This window comes from Carcharodon carcharias, chromosome 14 (assembly GCF_017639515.1).
Source record: "Carcharodon carcharias isolate sCarCar2 chromosome 14, sCarCar2.pri, whole genome shotgun sequence".
NCBI classification, from domain to species: Eukaryota; Metazoa; Chordata; class Chondrichthyes; order Lamniformes; family Lamnidae; genus Carcharodon; species Carcharodon carcharias.
The window spans coordinates 130699885-130717396 of NC_054480.1; the positions used below are offsets into that span (position 1 = coordinate 130699885).

The 17512-nt window shown below is 41.4% G+C and overlaps 1 protein-coding gene across 1 annotated transcript; it reads left to right on the forward strand.

Annotated features, from left to right (window-relative positions):
- The first annotated feature begins 14868 nt into the window (after nt 1–14868).
- On the forward strand, nt 14869–17073 carry LOC121287534 (growth arrest and DNA damage-inducible protein GADD45 beta-like). The gene is made up of 4 exons (XM_041205468.1): nt 14869–15092; nt 15261–15362; nt 15516–15729; nt 16055–17073. Exons 1-4 carry the CDS (start codon nt 15049–15051, stop codon nt 16166–16168), a joined length of 474 nt encoding a protein of 157 aa, XP_041061402.1. The 5' UTR covers nt 14869–15048; the 3' UTR covers nt 16169–17073.
- Nucleotides 17074–17512: the final 439 nt, after the last annotated feature.

Consider the following 17512-nt stretch of genomic DNA (forward strand, 5'->3'; position numbering starts at 1 on the left):
AATAAAGACATTAAGGTTAATCTTATTCTGGTATTTTGGCTGATACCCTGTGTTGACTTCTATACATCTGATTATATGTTGGAAAATAATCACAGACAGAATGTTATGAAGGAGTTCCCTGATATCCTTCTGTGTAAAAATACTGTCACTTACTGAGGTAGTGTTAAGCTGTTCAGGCCAGATGATCCCAGATTCAGATCCTTGTTTGTACCGAGTTAGCTAATCTCAGCTAAGGTGCCTTATTTAACTTCAGTTTCCTTTAGGCCAGAGGTGTCCAAACATCTGTCCGCATCATTGCATACACAGAGCTTAAAGGATCATGACTGAAGTTTAAATCCAAATTCATTCAGAAGGTGCTGAATTTCCTGATATACCCTCCTAGCCTGCATACCCTCTCCACCCCCTCCCCGCACCCCAACAATCTTGGTTCACCAATAAGGAGTGGCTACATTAGTATGACATTTAGCATCATTAGAGTAATAACCCAGTGAAAGGTTGGTGTCTTCAGAGCAGGTGGAGAATGGAAGAAAAACATTCAGGAACAGGAAGCTGTGAGAGACACTCAGCATTCAAAGGGCTAAGCCGGAACTACAGTGGAAATTGCCGGCATGATGCTCACAAGGTGATGCCGTACTCAGGGCAATAACAACCTTCCAATTGTTCAGCAACATTGATTAAAACAGCAGGATGCTGAGCTGAAGCCACTTAAAATACTTGTGTTGTATTTAGATTCTTGGTAACAGGTTGCCAGTCAATCCAATTGAGTAAAGCGGTGTATTTTTATTCTGTACATCTTTTTACTGGAAAAATAATGTATTGTGTGACAATGCAGATAGAGGATGCAGCTCCATGTGCTTCTCCTGTACGGTGTTCAGTGAAATCCTATCTGTGTTTAAGGCAGATCTGCTAAATATAACAGTGCTTACTACAGCCAGCACATTCTCATCCTCTTAAGTACCACAGGTGCAAATCACTACACTATAACCTGTACAGTTTAGACTGGGGTGCTAGTCATCTTGTTTTGAATCAGAAAATCTGGTTTTGAGGGAATAATTTTGGTAAAGTAAAACCGGGTGGAAAATGCGCACTCACGTTTGTTTCCCTTTGGAGAGAAAGGGACTTGTTTTGCTTCCATGTGTACATGGGACAGTCTATTTCATATGGTCCATGTGCATTACCTACCCAAATGTTGCATGCATTTCAGAAATAGGAGGAGGATGAATTTTGGAAATGACAACACGGGAGCTATTTGAACTGTCATATTTATGCCAGTTTATGTTGGGACCATTGCATTAGGGTTACATGGGAGGCACTAAGCAGACTGCACACTCAGAAGTCTTTGAAGAGAACTACCCAGCAGGGTTTCCTCCCTCTGCGTTGGTAACTATTCCTTACTTCCCTCTTCCCCACCCCCCACCATCACCACCCCATTCTCCTAAAGTGAGTGGACAGAAAATTGCAGGTTGACATGTGGAAAATCTTGGTTATCTACTCTAAGAGTGAGTGAGTAGTTCTGCTAAATGGAAAACAGCCATTTTCTTCTCTAAAGAAGGGGATGGAGTTAGTAGAAGGAAATTGAAGAGAGGTGCTGATCGTGACAGTAGTATTAAAATAGACAGTGAAAAGGTTGTGATGATTCCTGAATCACTGCTTCCATATAAAGAAAGGTGAAAAATTGCAGTCTGAAGAACCTCTTGTAAAAACCCATGTGAAAATCCACGCAGAGCTCCCCGATGGCTCAGCGTTTAAATTGGCCAATTACTAATTCACGCAGACCACAAGATGGCCACTAATGGAAAAATACACACATCCACATCACTTGCAAACAGGATTGGATTTAGTTGTGACACTCTCCATGAGAGGAAACCCTACACACACTCAGGCCCCAATTTTGATAGGGATGGGAAAGGGGGCAACAGATAGGGTTCCATGGGAGGCACTGAGCAGACTGTGCACTCAGAAGTTATGAAGGAACATAAGAGCAGAAGGAATAAGAGCAGGAGAAGGCCATACAATCAGTCAAGGTTGCTCCACCATTCAATAAGATCATGGCTGATCTTCTATCTCAAAATCAATTTCCTGCACTGTCTTCATATCCTTTAATTCCCTTAATGTCCAAAAATCAATCAATTTCTGTCTTGAATAAAGTCAACCAGGAAGCAAACCTGATTTGAACTGTTGTCCTGTTTGGATTGGCAAAAATGGCATCAAGGCCAGCAGTCAGGAGCAGGAACTGTGGTGGGAGCCCAGTTGCATTTGGGGACCTAATGCAATGGTCCCAACATAAAGCAGGTTACTAAACAGATGTCAATGTGTGGGCAGAGGGAGAACTTGGGCAAAAGGGGCCTGAGAGTTTCTTTCTGCTCTTCTGCACAAATCATATTTATCTTAGCCTCTAGAAGATGTTTATTTGTATTCCGCCAGGCTTCCCTGATGGGTTTAAGACCAGGCAGGTCTCCCCTTGCGCCTCTGTTATGCTATCACACCATAACTTTTACATTGCCGGAGCCTCTGCTGACTTCAAAGTCATTGAAAATAAGTTGTTGCCAGGTGGGCATGCTGCAGTCTCAGGCTGCTTAGGGAACTTAGCCTGATGTAAAGCCCTTCCCACTGCCCTGTTCTCCATATTACAGAAAATATATAAAGGCAAAGGTGAAAGTGTATAAAAAATTACCAAAATGATACCAGGACTGAGAGCTTCTAACAATCAGAAAAGGCTGCGGCTCACTTCCCTAGAAAAGAGAAGACTAAGAGGTGGTCTGATTGAAAATTATGCTCAATAGGATAAACATAGAGGTATTTCCATTTGTGGGGGAGTATCCAATACTAAGGACCATAAATATAAGATAGTGAGTGATAAATTCCATAAAATATTCAGGAGAAATTTCTTTACTCAGAGGGTGGTGAGAATGTGGAACTCTCAACCACAGTGAGTGGTTGAGGTGAATAGACATATGCAAGGGGAAACTAGATAAGCCCTTGAGGGAGAAAGGAATAGAAGGATCTGTTGATGTGGTGACATAATGTAGCTGGGAGACGGCTTGTGTGGGGCATAAACACGGGCTTTTTCACCTGTTTCTGTGCTGCAGAATTCTAAGTAATGTAATTCCATGTACCGTGCTTAATAGGCAAAGGTGGTTGAAATTGATCCCTTGCTGTTTGGACCAATGGTTGAAGCAGGTTGCAGAGGTCTGCTGGTACCTGTGGAACTGTACCCCAAGAAGAGTTATCAAAGGAGATGACGTAAAAATGTGACATAAACAAACGTGGATGACCATTTCATTGCAGATGTGTGAGGGTTCAATCAGGTGCTACAGTCAAGTCTTGACCAGATGAGCCTAGTGTGAAACCCCATTTAATCTCACTATAGGCCAGTGTGAGTCAGCACATGGGGCACAACTCAGTCATGCTCTGGTCACCCATGTGATCTAATTTCGTACAACATGAAAGCAGCAGCAGAGTGTAAGGAGCCTGCAAATGAAGAAAGACAAATCAGCCTCCTTTAAATCACTCAAGCGCTGCTTTAGCCATGTGCCAGAGAAAGGAATTAACTTTATTGAAAAGGTTAGTGAAGAGTGATCTTTTCTTAAAGGAAACCATCCTCAGCTGAATCAACACCAACAACTTTCATTAATAAAGCACCTTTTATGTAGTAAAATTTAGCACCAAACCACATGAGGAGATTTTAGGGAAGGTGGACAGAAGTAGGTTTTTAGGGAGCATCTCAAAGGAGGAGAGAGAGGTGGAGAGGTTTAGGTGGGGAATTAATCACAATACTTATTTTTGTTAATGCTTGTTTCTACTTGTGTGTAGTGTGGTTAGTAAAGTAAACTTTTATAATATTTTCCTTGTGTTTCCCTAATAGCTCAGAGGCAATCTTCACTGTTTGATGTTGTACTCACCTTTCCCACTGAAAATAAAAAGAACCAGAGCTCCAGCTTCCAACTGCTATCACATGACTCCTGCTGCAACGTATGTGTGCCAGGTGATTGCTCAGCCATGATCCAATCCAGGATGGCATAGCCTGCTCATAGCATGGGCAGAATTTTCTGCCTACCGGGCGGGCGGGCCTGACCCAATCTCTGGCGGGTGGGGAGCCGATCCCCGCCGGAGAAGCGGGCCCGGCCGCCATTTTAAGTGGGCGGGCCAATTAAGGCCCGCCCAGCATGATGCCCGGCGGGAAGCGCTATGTGTTTCCTGTGTGGGCAGTAGGCAATTCCCCAAATGTGAGCGTGCGCTCTTTCGCGCATGCGCACATCTCCCTGAGGCTAAGTGCTGCCTCAGGGAGATCACTGAAAGTCGTACAAAGATTAAAAATAGAAAAATAAAAAAATCCTTAACATGTCCCCCTCATGTGACAATGTCACACGAGTTGGGACATGTTAATAAATTTCACTGAAACTTTATTAAAGTTTTTTAAACCCTACATGAAACCTCATCCCACTGGTGGATGAGGTTATTTTTTCAGAAGCCCACCAGGGCTCCTGGCCTGCCCACCAACCTTAAGGTTGGACGGGCAGGTCCTTTAATTGTTTTAATTATCCTGTCAATGGCCTCAAATGATTTCGCTGTGCCCCCACCTTCCTGAAGATTTAAATGGGGCGGGGTGATGTCGGGGGTTCCCCCAACGTCATCCTGCGTCATTTTGCGCATCGGCAAGCAGGCCACGCCCCCTTCTCACCGACAGCAAATTTCAGCCCCATCTATTCTCATGTATGAAGAATGGCCAAAGAGCAAAGTATTGGAGGGAAGTTGGGAATCAGTAGAACACTAACCCAGTCAATGCCTTCAGGAGAGGAGGGGGAAAAAATTGAAGTGGATTATAATCTTCAAAGAAAGCTTTAGACCCCAAACAGCATATACTTCAAACACAGTGGCACTCTTCCAGTAGCTGGTTCTAAGAGATGACTTGATTTTTATCATTTACTTTACAGGATAGAAGCACTTTTCACTTGCCTGACAATCTTGATTGGTTGATTTGAACACAACAGCATAAGTATTCAAGGATGGAGAAGAGGAAGAACATAGCACCTTTCACAACCTCAGCACGTACCCTAAGTCTTTTTATGAAGTGTAGTCACTTTGATAATGTAGGACATCCAGCAACCAATCTGCACACTGCAATATGATAATGACCAGGTAATTATGATTTTTTTAGATGTTGGTTGAGAGATAAATATTGGGCAGGACACCAGCAGCACTCCCCTGCTCTTCTTTGAATTGCGTTGTGGAATATTTCACATTCATCTGAAAGGGCTGATGTGGCCTTAGTTAAACCTCCAAGAGTGTGCACTCCTTCAGTACTTCATCAGAAAAAGATTCTGATGAAGGGTCCCTTACCTGAATTGTAATCTTGGCTGTTCTCTCCATTAATGCTGATTGATGGGCTGATGCATTCAGCATTTCCTGCTTTTACTTAAAAATCAAAAGCTAGTTGGCCATCAGAATTCATCCTTCTAGTACCTAGTTCTCTCATCAAAACTATTCCTTTTAAGAAACCCAAAACTCATCAAATCAGATCCCAACTCTACCACTGAAGTTTATCCCTCTGTTACCCTAATTCTCCCATCAAAACCCAAGATTATCCCAAAATTCCTATGGAAGCTTATCTCTCCAGTATCCCAATTTTTTCCTCTCAATATCTAAAAATTTGTACAAATGTTTAGACTCTATCTGCAAAAGACAATTAAATCTGTGATCCTGCTCATCACAAAATCTTGTGGAAACTTAGCTCATAGTTACTCATAAAATGTTAAGTAACACAAGCAGTTTGAGGAGATGATAAAACAATTTCCATTCACCCAAAAGATGAATCTGCTGAATACTTAATATTGCAGCTCTGACTTGCTCTTCAATGGAAACTTAAAGAATATGGTTTTGGGGGTTTCATTGAAAGAAGGTTTTTTGGGACTGAGTAAGCAGTGAGGAAACTTTCTAGCAGTTTCATTCATCCTCTGCTCTTTCGAAAGAAACGGGGGGATAAAAAGTAGAATTTACAAGTGGTCTGATTAAAATGTAATTCTTCTGTTGATTGGTTAATCCTTCTTGCTCCATTAATACAACATAAACCAATTTGAAACTTCACTTTACAGGTGAAGATGGAATTGTTGCATTTCTCTATTACCCCCCTTGTTTTCTTTCCTCTTTCCTTGAAGATATTGACTGTGGTTGATGTGGTTCCCCAGGCACTAGCCGCATTCCTCACTATATTTTGTCCAAGTGTCCATTTGTTGTGGACAGTGTCCCAGCTGTACCCAATCCCATTCTCACTGGATAATGATCAGGAATGGGAATCTGGCTGATTTTCTCCATCTCTACCCTAAGGAGATTGAAGCCAACTAAGTCCACACAGATTGGCAATTAAACCTAAGATCTTTCTGGCGTATATAAAATAAAAGGAGCAGGGACCCAAACAGACCCTTGAACTTATTGTGCCATTCAATAAGATTATGGATGATCTTCCATTTCAATGCCACTTTCCCGCCCTATCCCTGTATCTCTTGATTCCCTTATGGTTCAAATCCATTTACCAACCATAGGTGAGTGTTAACATGCCTTCTTTTCTACAATATTAAATTAGGGGCGTACTTTAGGTTGAAATCAAAAAATCCATTGCTCCTGTACAGGGTACGATTAGAGTCAATCTGAAAGACTATATGCAGGTTAATTTTTGAGTGTACAGGGAGAAGTATGAGGAGCTTTACATGCTGAAAAATGGTTATGGAGTTTGGGTCCTTTATCAAGAATGGAGGCTTCAAGCAGATCTAATTGAACCTTTCTAGATTGTAAAAGAGATTGATAAAGTTGACTCAAGCAAAGTGTTTAGTGAGGTTCAAATAGTGGAAGACACAAGTTTAAAAGATTAGAACATTAAAAATAACTAAGTAAGACTTTTCACTCAAATAGTCATTATTTTCATATGTTTACATCATGTGAAGTAATAGGAGAAGGATCCACAGGCTGATTAACATTCTGATGGGTCACAACTGGACACTCCTTTCATGGTCATAACTATCTTTCTACTATCCAATAGGATGGTTATTCCTACATGGCAGAAGGTTTTATGGGCTCCCAGAACCCATACATTTGACATGGAGGGGGTTGGACACCTGAAGCAGCTGGACACAATTCAGAGATGGAGATCTGGAGCTCAATTTTCAATTCAGGATTGGGAACCCGGTGGCTGGGTAATTTTCGGCTCCCAACCCCATGCCACATCTGCGTTGCTATCTTCAAATGTATCATCCAAAAAAGCAGAAAGCACAGATTTAAGGTAATTGGAAGAAAAAGCAATGGAGACAGGAGGATAAACTTTTTCACACATCAAGTTATTAAGATCTGGAATGTGCTGCCAGAGAGCTTGGTGGATGCAGGTTCAATCAAGGCATTCAAGAGGAAAATAGATTAGTATCTGAAAATTAAGAATGTGCATGGTCACAGGGAGAAGATTGGGGAATGGCACTAAGTGCATTGCTTATTCAGAGAGCTGATGCATACATTATGGGCTGAATGGCCTCCTTCTGCACTGTATCAATTCTGTGAAATGCTCTAATTGAGCCAGAGGCGAGCTCAGTGCCAAATTAGTGGCACCATGTGTTATCAGGAGGCAGCAGCTGCCTATGGAGCATGAGCAGTGAAGACAGATGGCTACCATGATGAGGCCTGCTGCTGTCTTGCAACAGCGAAGAGGGCCAGCACCTGGGAGGGCCTAAGCAGGCAGAAAATGACCAGATGAAAGGCAATGCACTTGATTCAGTGCAAGATCCCCATGTCCCGAGTTTTTTCAGCAACCTTTGCACACAATGAACCTGACAGCTGTGCACTAATGTACACCAGGCTGTTCAGGTTTGGTGATTTACAAATTGAAAATCAATAGATTGACCATGCCCAATAGATTGTTAATTGGAGTTGAGCTCATTCCCAACTTCCTCCCTCAGTTTGAAAATTCGAGTGCATCTCAGAGAAGTCAGGACATTGACATGCCATCTGCGGGCGCTATTTTCAAAGTATGGCTCCATCTGTTCCAGCCCACACGGGTAATTGAAAACCTCAGCCCTGGTCTCCGCAGCTAGCACGGGGTTCACACTCAGCACCTTCTGAATCAGAGGTGGAACTGCTCCCACCCCACATGGTAATAGCTGTAAAATAAGTACCCAAGCTGGAACACCAAAGCTGATCATAATAATGGCCTTAAGAGCCAAGTAGGTGCCTTTGGAGAGAAAAACAAGATTGAGAGATATATGAGAAATTGGGTGGCTGTGGATTGAATTATCAAAAGAGATGTGTTTGTGGGCCTATTTATGGCTCTGATTAAATATTTTCTCTTTTAATGAAGCAACATTGCAAGGAAATAATATTCCAAGTCCAAATCTGATAAGCTGATAATAAAGAGGTTGTATGCCAAAGAATATCCTTCAATTTTAAGGGTTCAACTGCATTCATATCTCTCAGCCCCCCAATCCAGTCTTGAGATTTTTTTCATTATTGTAGGAACAGTACCGCAACCACAATGTCATGCCAAGCTGTGTGTTTATCTGATTTGGACCAGTCATATTGTTCATTCTCATCATTGGGACACAAAAGACATTCAAGCCCTGGAGGAAATGCAGAGAAAAATTATGAGACTAATTCCTAGCATCAGAGCACTGAGGCACAAGGAAAGACAGGAAGAACTTGAGCTAAGAAGGTGTCAGCCATGGCTCAGTGGTAACATTCTGACGCAGAAGGTGGTGGGTTCAAGTCCCACTTCAAAGAAATGAGGATAAAAAAGCTAGTTTGATACTGCAGCACAGTACTGAGGGAGTGTTGGACTATCTGTCTTTCGGATGACATATTAAACCGACAACCTGACTGCCCTCTCACATGGACATCGAAGATCCCATGGCACTAATCGAAGAAGAACAAGGAAGTTCTTCCTGGTTTCCTGGCCTAATATTTATCCCTCAGTCAACATCATTAAAAAAAGAGATAAACTGGTCATTATCATATTGTTTTTTTATGGGAGCTTGTTTTGTGAAAATTGACTGCAGTGTTTCCTACATTACAACAGTGACCACATTTCAAAGTTCTTTGTTGGCTGTAAAGCAATTTACATCTTCCAGAGGTCATGAAAGATGCTATGTAAATGCAAGTTTTTATTTTATTCAGTTTTGAAAGAAAGGTGCAATGCAAACAGAAAGCCTTGGTAACACTGTTTTGAATTGAGGGCACAGTAAGGCTAGCCGCAAAATTTAATGATATACAAATTCAGGTATGATATTGAGGAAGTCCTTCTATACACAAAGATTGATTAATTCATGGAATGGACTTTTGGATAAGATATTGGAAACAACATCATTCAGGAAAGAGCTTTATGGTGTAATAGAGGACTGTAAATGCTTTCTGGATGAGTGCTTGATAGATTGAGCCATTCTGGCTAAGAAGACCCCAGTTCTATCCTTAATGTGGGCTGAATTACTTGATCTCAACTCGGTCATTGGGAAGAATGCCAAAATAGGGCTCAGTGCCTGGATGTCACAATGCAGTGAGTCCTGGTGGAAAGTGGATGTGAAAGAACAGACTCAGGGTCATCTGTGATGGCTTCCTGTGATCAAATACCTCTAGGTGTACAGTCTAGAATGGTCATTTGGGTGACGTATGGGAGTGTTGATATTGTCTTCAGAACTGGTGCCTTTAAAGAGGAGAAAATGCTTTTAGGGAGGAGAGGAATCTCCAAGATTGCCAAACTGAACCTATCCAATAACTTACATGACAGAGAGGCAATGTGATAAACAATTGCAATATTTTCTTCTTCCTTTGACCAACCCCCCAGCCAACCAAGACAATTGTAGAACCTTGCACTGTGGGGTACTCCCTCTGATAGGTCACCCAGGAAAACGACACCCACAAGGAAAGAAAAGGAAATGATAGTAATTGCTGATCCTTACTGTTTTTCATGAGGTGTTAACATACAGAGTTGAAGTGAGAACACACAAAAAAGGAAACTTTTATTTTTCTTTAGTGTGGCTGATTTCGTGAGGTGTGATAAACATCCTGTCTACTTACTCGAGGTGCCTGTCATTAATCAAGGAGTCATTAGAACATAAATATATATATACTCATGGCCTGCTCAGTACCAAAGAAGGCTGAGGAATTGGTAATTGGACTGAAAACGTCAGAAAGGGAGACCGGTTTAATCTGATTTGCAACACAAACCTTCTGATGGCTGAAACTGAAGGTGCACAAACGACTGAAAGTCGTTGGTCAATGCAAAGCCTATATCAGCTTAATGTGTCAAATACTAGGCTTTGTCTCAAGGGCTATAACTCAAAACAAGCTACTATAACCACACATAGAGCACCAGTGAGATCCCACTGCATGCTATTTAGGCACCATGCCTTGTAGGGGACACAGATGTCTTGAAAAGTCAGTAGTCTCCATTTCAGTATGACAGGAAATCACGTGGGCAGATTGACATATCTGAGGTTGTTGTCAATGGCATAAAGGTAATTGAGATGGGGACATGAACCAGGTTATAAAACTCTGAGATGGAATAGCAACAACAGATTCTAATGGGTTATTAACTTTAGATTAGGAGCAGAGAATAGCTGCATAAAAGAAATCTTGTTCCAAACTTGAGTTTAGATAGAAGGATTTTTTTCTCAAAAGTGCCTGGCAACATGTTAGATTTTTTGCAAAGTGCCAGCACACACACAATGGGCTGAATGGCCTTCTCTCTAGTTTCCCAGATAAGGCAAGTCACAATCAGCCATGATTGAATTGAAAAGCAGAGCAGGCTCGAGGGACTGAATGGCTTACTTCTGTCCCTAATGTTCCTAAGCTGTGCTGATTAACATCTTTACAAACTTTGACCTCTGGACTGGCCCCGGATTAGGTGAACTCAGAAGGGCAGAACCTCTCCAGTTTGTCAAGTTGCTGCTGGATAAGGACAGAAAGTACCAGCCAGTGTTCCTGCTCCTGATAGCTCTTCAGTGACCTCAATTGGGAAATGTATTTGCGCAGACTTTGTGCAAGGCTAGATTCGAGCTTGGCTGTGATGCCCCCTATAGTCAAATATTCTGTCAGTGTTCAGATGATGTGTTCATTTTAATGGGCTCTCAAAGGGCGATCAGTACCTGTATCCCACTAAGAGTTAACACCTATAGGAGAGATTGGGAGAATATTAAATTGGAAAATAATAAAATAATTAAAGAGAAGAATCTAATTCTATTATTAAAAAAGACAGATTTTGCATTTATGTAGCATTTTTCACAAGGATTTTCTGCAATAGAGGTTTTCCTCGCTGTGGAAAAAATACATTTTCAGGATGGAAAAAATAAACTTATAACCTTATATAATCTAGGAATTGGTGATTTGATGTTATCTTCCCCCTCATTCTATAAGCAGGAAAACAAAAGCCCAGAATCTCTTAGCAACAGCTATTCGAACACTAATAATCTGTATCCAGGAGACAAGGTCTTATCATAACTCTTGAATCCCTTTCCAAGTCATTTCTCTTCAGCAATATGCACAACTCAGAACAACATGTTTACATTCAGAAAGCAAATTTATTTTTTACATTCAGGGGAAAGCTTTTATTCAAAGCAAGAGAATGTCAGTGAGACAAAGAACATGAATTTATACAGCAACTTTCATCACCTTTTGGACATCCCAAAACACTTTACAGCCAATGAAGTATTTTTTGAAAGGCAGTTATTGTTGTGATGTAGAAAACATGTCAGTCAATTTGCACACAGAAAGCTCCCACAAGCAGCAATGTAATAATGACATTTATTTTAGTGATGTTGACTGAGGGGCAAAGGCCAGAACACTCAGGAGAACTCTGCTGGTCTTCTTTGAAAGAGACCTTTTACATCCACCTGAGAGTGCAGGCTGGGCCTTGGGTTTAACATCCCATTTGAAAGATGGCATGTTCTTACTAAGTGCTGCCCTGGAGTGCCAACCCTGACTTTGTGCTCAAGTCTTTAAAATGTAATGAAGCTCAAATCCACACTTTCTGTCTCAGAGGAGACAGTGTTGCCAAGTGAACAACAGAGTGTTGAATTTGAGCAGTTCTCAGTCCAGTGCCTGCTGGACAAAAGCGCAAGCACAAAACTGTCCCTAATCGGTACTAAATTATTAATCACTATCATCATGGTCATAAAACAGCTCATGTGGGAAGTGACTGAATCAGGTGCTTTTAGAGTCATTACCACATCAGTCATCTACGCATGAAAAATTCAAAGGTTAATATTTCACTCAATTACTATCTATGAGGACAGGAATGTGCTGTCAATTAATGTACTATCTAAGGAAATAGTTTCCTCTCAAGGACTTTTAAAAAAATTATTTCATAAAAATTGAGATAATCCTATATCAACATCCTACATCTGCCAGGTCAGTAAAACTCTCAAAACATTCTAACAAGATTGAAGATTGAAGAAGTCCAGCTTTAGAGATAGCTTTCTTTAGGTGCACTCTCTCACTAGAAAGCCCAGCATTTGAATTTATGCCATATTACTCTCTGATGAAATGAAGAACTCTTGTTTACTTCTCACTCTTCATACTGCCTCTGCACTCTGTAGTTTATACTACTTAGCAATGTGGGATTTGGGAGTTTCTTGCAATAGCCCCAGGGGGTAACTTTCTAATGTGCTGCTGAGCCACACTCACCAGACAGGTCAAAAACCTGGTCTGTGCTGAGTTTACTAATCTTAGTGTGGGCACCTCAAGTGCACTTTCTAAAAATGGACAGAAAGAAAATAATTGGGATAATTACATTCCATAATGTTGAGGTTCCATAACGGCTCCCGGATTAAGGAGGAGAAGAGTCGGTTGGATCTCTCCAGGATATCCCATGAAGTATTGGGATCTGAAGTGCAGGGTTTACTTTGTTTTCTTTCCTTCTCTGCTCCCACTCTGTCTCATCTTTAAGATGTTGGGACTCAAAATGTGATGCAGCTTGATGGACAAGTGGTCGCCATTCTGAATGATTGGTAGCAAGCTCTCCCAGTCATTAATTCTGTGCTTCATGGAGAGCTTCAGAGAAATCTTTGCTTTGTCCTCCCCTGGAACATTGGCCATTTGAGAGTTGAGAAGGGAGATGGTTCTCCGCCATCCAGACACAGTGCCCAGTCCATGGTAGTTGATTTTGCAGGAGTTTTGCCTGGAGCTGGCCAAGAAGGACACTAGCTTGTTCAACGTTTGGTTATGGTGTGGAATGATGCTCGAACCAGCAATATATCTCAACTAACATAATTCACCCCCAGAATAACTCCCAAGTCGGAAAATGCCAGTTTTTAGTTTTCCCTTACTTGATCGCCAGATGGAATCAGTGAGCAGAGGAAGCAACAGGCAACAAACCCGCCAGACGGCGCCCTTTCATTAGTTTTAACGCCGTTGTAAATGTATTTATTTCTGAATTTGTTTACAAGCTGCGTTCGTTTTTTTTTAACGACTTTCATAATGGGGAGGGAGAGGCGAATCAACGTGCATTCTGTTTGGAATTCGAACTATTTCTCATCTGCAATCTCACAAAGCACCGATTATGCGTTTAAACATGCAAATCGACGACTGAACATTACATGTAAACACACTTGATTTCTGCAAACAGATCGATTTGCAAAACAGCTGCAGTCACAAATACAACGAAAATATCTAGGACATTTTATTCCCCTGCAGGAACATGTTGCGAGGGGGGGGGGGGGGGGGGGGCAAGACGGTCAGGTTTTTCCTTATTAACAGACTGCACTGTATGTCAAAGAATACATGTAAACTATCAGGTTAATTATAAAACATCACAAACGCACGCCAGGATTGTAAAGTGCACTTTTGATGACTTCGCAAAACATTTTTTATGCAAAGCTGTTCGTAATTATTCCAATTATTTTCTTTCTGTCCATTTTCAGAAAGTGCATTTAAGCCGGTGCAGAGAAATGATTGTTTCTCTGTGACTTTGTTTGTGCGCTAGATTGTTGGTAGGCGGAGTTTCCACTGAATTGGAAAACTTATTGCGTATGCTAAATATTCCCCGTCGGAAACTAGAGAGAGAAGAGAAATAGGTTCTCTTTCCAGTTGGTTCTGCTGGCTTTTAATCTCGAACTGAGTGTACTATTAAGAAGTAAAGTACGTTTAGTTATGTTTGGAAACTCAGAACAGCAATGTGCATTGCATTTCCTGGTGCATACCGCTCCAACCGAGACAGTTTATAACAGGCGTTACGCAAATTTACTATTTCGTTTCACCTACAATCCACACTCCAAATTTGCAAGTCTGTATTACAAAATGGGAACTTCAGATTTTAGTCTCGCTCAATAAAATGCAACAAAAAAACACATGCAAAATGTTGTAAATATGTAAAGCTGATGAACCCTTAACTTTTTCGGTCAAGTGTTTGCAATTGATTTGGAACAAATTGAGTCTAATTCTGCAAGTGCTTCCTCAATTATGAATTTCCAGACATTGTGCTTTAGCTCAAATGTTAAATGCAAAAAAAAACAATGTTGCTTTGTGTTGCATGAAGTGGGAAATAAATAAGGCTCTATGTGTATAATAAATAACATCAGTGCCCTGGTGATGCGGGAATTCTGAATTAGACGACCGACTAGACAACTCAATTATCATCAAATTTTACATAGCACTATACGGTTTTATTCTTGAGGATTCATTTCATTTCAATACGGACACGATTTGCAGCTCATAATCCTGGTAGCACGAGAAAGTGAGTCACCGAGAAAGCAAAATATGAAAAAATTAAGGCAATTCCCAGAACCAGCAGTGAAGAAACACATGATATCTCGGTCTGGGCTCCCATGTGGTGGACGATCGGTCGGCACAGCCAATCGCAAGAGCTGTACGTAGATGAGTTGGTGGGTGGTATGTAACATTTAAAAAGCAGCGAGCGCCGCTCTGGAGCCGCAGAAAGCACAAGGAAATCGCAGAGGATTGTGTATTGAACGCTAACTGCAACCTTGAAGGATTGTTACAATCAGCGGCAGAAAGCTACAGCAACGTTATCATTTTAGTCTGGAACTCGCGGGTTCTTTTTACCTTGGATTTAATTACTGCAACATGACTCTGGAAGATATCTCTGGAACTGACAACACCAGCAAAAAGTAAGAGACCGGATTAAGTGCAATTGTTTGCTGCTGTTAATTTGTGTTGTGCAAAAGACCGCGCGTAGATTTTATACATGCATATTGGCTAGCTAGCTTGCAGTCTAGTTGTTTTTGAAGAGGAGTATTTTTTTTACAAAAAATCTCATCTCTTTTTTCTCTGTCCAGGATGCAGCCAATTGATCAAGCTTTAGAAGAATTGTTGGTGGCAGCTCAACGCCAGGGCTATTTAACAGTTGGAGTTTACGAATCCGCGAAGCTAATGAATGTGTAAGTATTGCACACATTGCAACCGGTTGCCAGCAAGGATTTTTTTTTAATGCAACTATTTGATATTTTATCAAAATTGATTTTCAAATCTTTTTCAATTGCGATTATTTGTTGAAGAGTGTCCCTAATCGCCCCTTCTATTGTCCCGTGCAGTGACCCAGACAGTGTCGTTCTGTGTCTCCTGGCGGCCGATGAGGACGACGACAGTGACATCGCCTTGCAGATACACTTCACCCTGATCCAGGCTTTCTGCTGCGAGAATGACATTAACATCGTGCGGCTGCGTGGAGTCAAGCGGCTGGAAGAGCTGCTGGAGACTGGGGACGAGACTGCCGAACCGCGGGACATGCACTGCATGCTTGTCACGGTAAGAATAGCCTCTTTTTTTTCTCTCTCTCTATGTACCGTACTGTTAAAAAATATCTTCGGTACAGACACTATATATTAATAGTTAAATATTGCCCCGTATTTATGCATGCAAATTCTGTCAACTATGCATGTTCCGAAAGAAATTGGCTCTCTTTTTCAAAGATTGTGCAATGCTGTTTAGCCGATGTTGACGCTTAACGGGTTAACCGGTTGCAGTTGTAAAACGAAACGTTTGGCGGAGGAAGTTGAAACTGACTGGAATTGACGTGCTGCTGATGCTGACGCGGTTCTCAACCTTTTTTTTCTCTTAATTCTAATTCCAGAACTCTCATACCGATGTTTGGAAATGTGAGGCGCTGGAGGAAGTCGGAAGCTATTGCCAGGAAAGCAGAAACCAGAACCAGTGGGTTCCAACCGTCTCCCTGCAGGAACGCTGAGTAGTGATCAACACGTACACAAAAGGAAAAAGACCTGAAGCGAGCGTCTTTTAATTAAGAAAAATGTATGCCGAGTTTTTTTTTAAAAAAGCAAAATAGAAGATGCGGATGGATGAGAAGAAAAATCATGTTGGCAAAGGCATTTTTGTTTTCTTTTTAAAAAAAAGGTAAAGGAGATGGCATACCCAGGCGGTGGCTTGGCTGGTTTTAGGCCGGCAAGCGGATTGCAGCCGCTCCCGGAACCGAGAAGGCAGCTGCAGAGGAGGAGCTGGAGTTGGAGGAAAAACCGATTTTTGGAAGCGAAATAAGGGAGATATTTCGAAGCAGGACATTTTTTATATCTAGATATATTTTTTTTTAATGATAGACTGGACTGAGATGCAGAGAGTGGAAGAACGGATGTTTGATACAAGAATGCGAAGAGGACTGTCATCCTGGCTGTGCTGGAATGAATGGGCTTTTTTTATATATATATAAACAGCGGATGGCCGGCCTGAGCTGCTCGGTGACTGGTGTGGATTTGCATCCTGAAGGGAGGTCGGAGAAGGAACAACGTGCGAGGCTGCACTGGACAGCATTTGGAGCAGTTTTAATTTCTAAACGGAACTCGCCCCCGCACTTTTTCATTTTGTACTATGGAGGGGATTTGCAGCAGATGTTGAGGAGTGAACTGTTGCATTTAGCTTCAATAATGGGATTTCTGCAAAGAATCCCCAAGTCATGTTATGGGCATTGTGCAATTTAATTCCAAAGTCTTGTTATTAACTCGTGTCATTTTTTTTACTAGCGTCTTGTTTATAATGCTGAGTGATCTTCGTTTGTCTTTTCCAATATATATGTAATAAAATGAACTTGTGTTTCTATTGCAAATTACATCTACAATAAATACTTTTTAAAATAAAAAATCACTCTGACTTGTGTTATCTTAACATCCATGGTGAGTAGGGTGAAATACTACGTGACCTTTACATTGATTGGCATACATTTTTCTATTCATCCATGTGATGTGGGCATCACTGACTAGGCCAGCATTTATTACCCATCCCTAATTGCCATTGTTCAGAGGACATTTAAGAGCCAACCACATTGCTGTGGGTCTGGGGACCAGGTCCTTCCCTGGGATTAGTGAACCAGATGGGTTTTTACAACAATCATTCTTATGGTTATCATTTTGACTTTTAATTCCTGATTTTTTTTTAATATATTGAATCTGAATTCTACCGTTTGCTGTGGTGGATTTGAACCCAGGTCCCCAGAGCATTATCCTGGGTCTCGCGAATTACTAGTCCAGCGTTCAGCAACAATACCACTATGCCATTGTAAGCATTCTGCTAACAAGTAACA

Coding starts and splice junctions, on each gene's coding strand:
- LOC121287534 (XM_041205468.1), top strand. CDS start 15,049: ATGACTCTGGAAGATATCTCTGGAACTGACAACACCAGCAAAAA. Junction 15,093..15,260: donor ACTGACAACACCAGCAAAAA/GTAAGAGACCGG, acceptor TTCTCTGTCCAG/GATGCAGCCAATTGATCAAG. Junction 15,730..16,054: donor TGCACTGCATGCTTGTCACG/GTAAGAATAGCC, acceptor TTCTAATTCCAG/AACTCTCATACCGATGTTTG.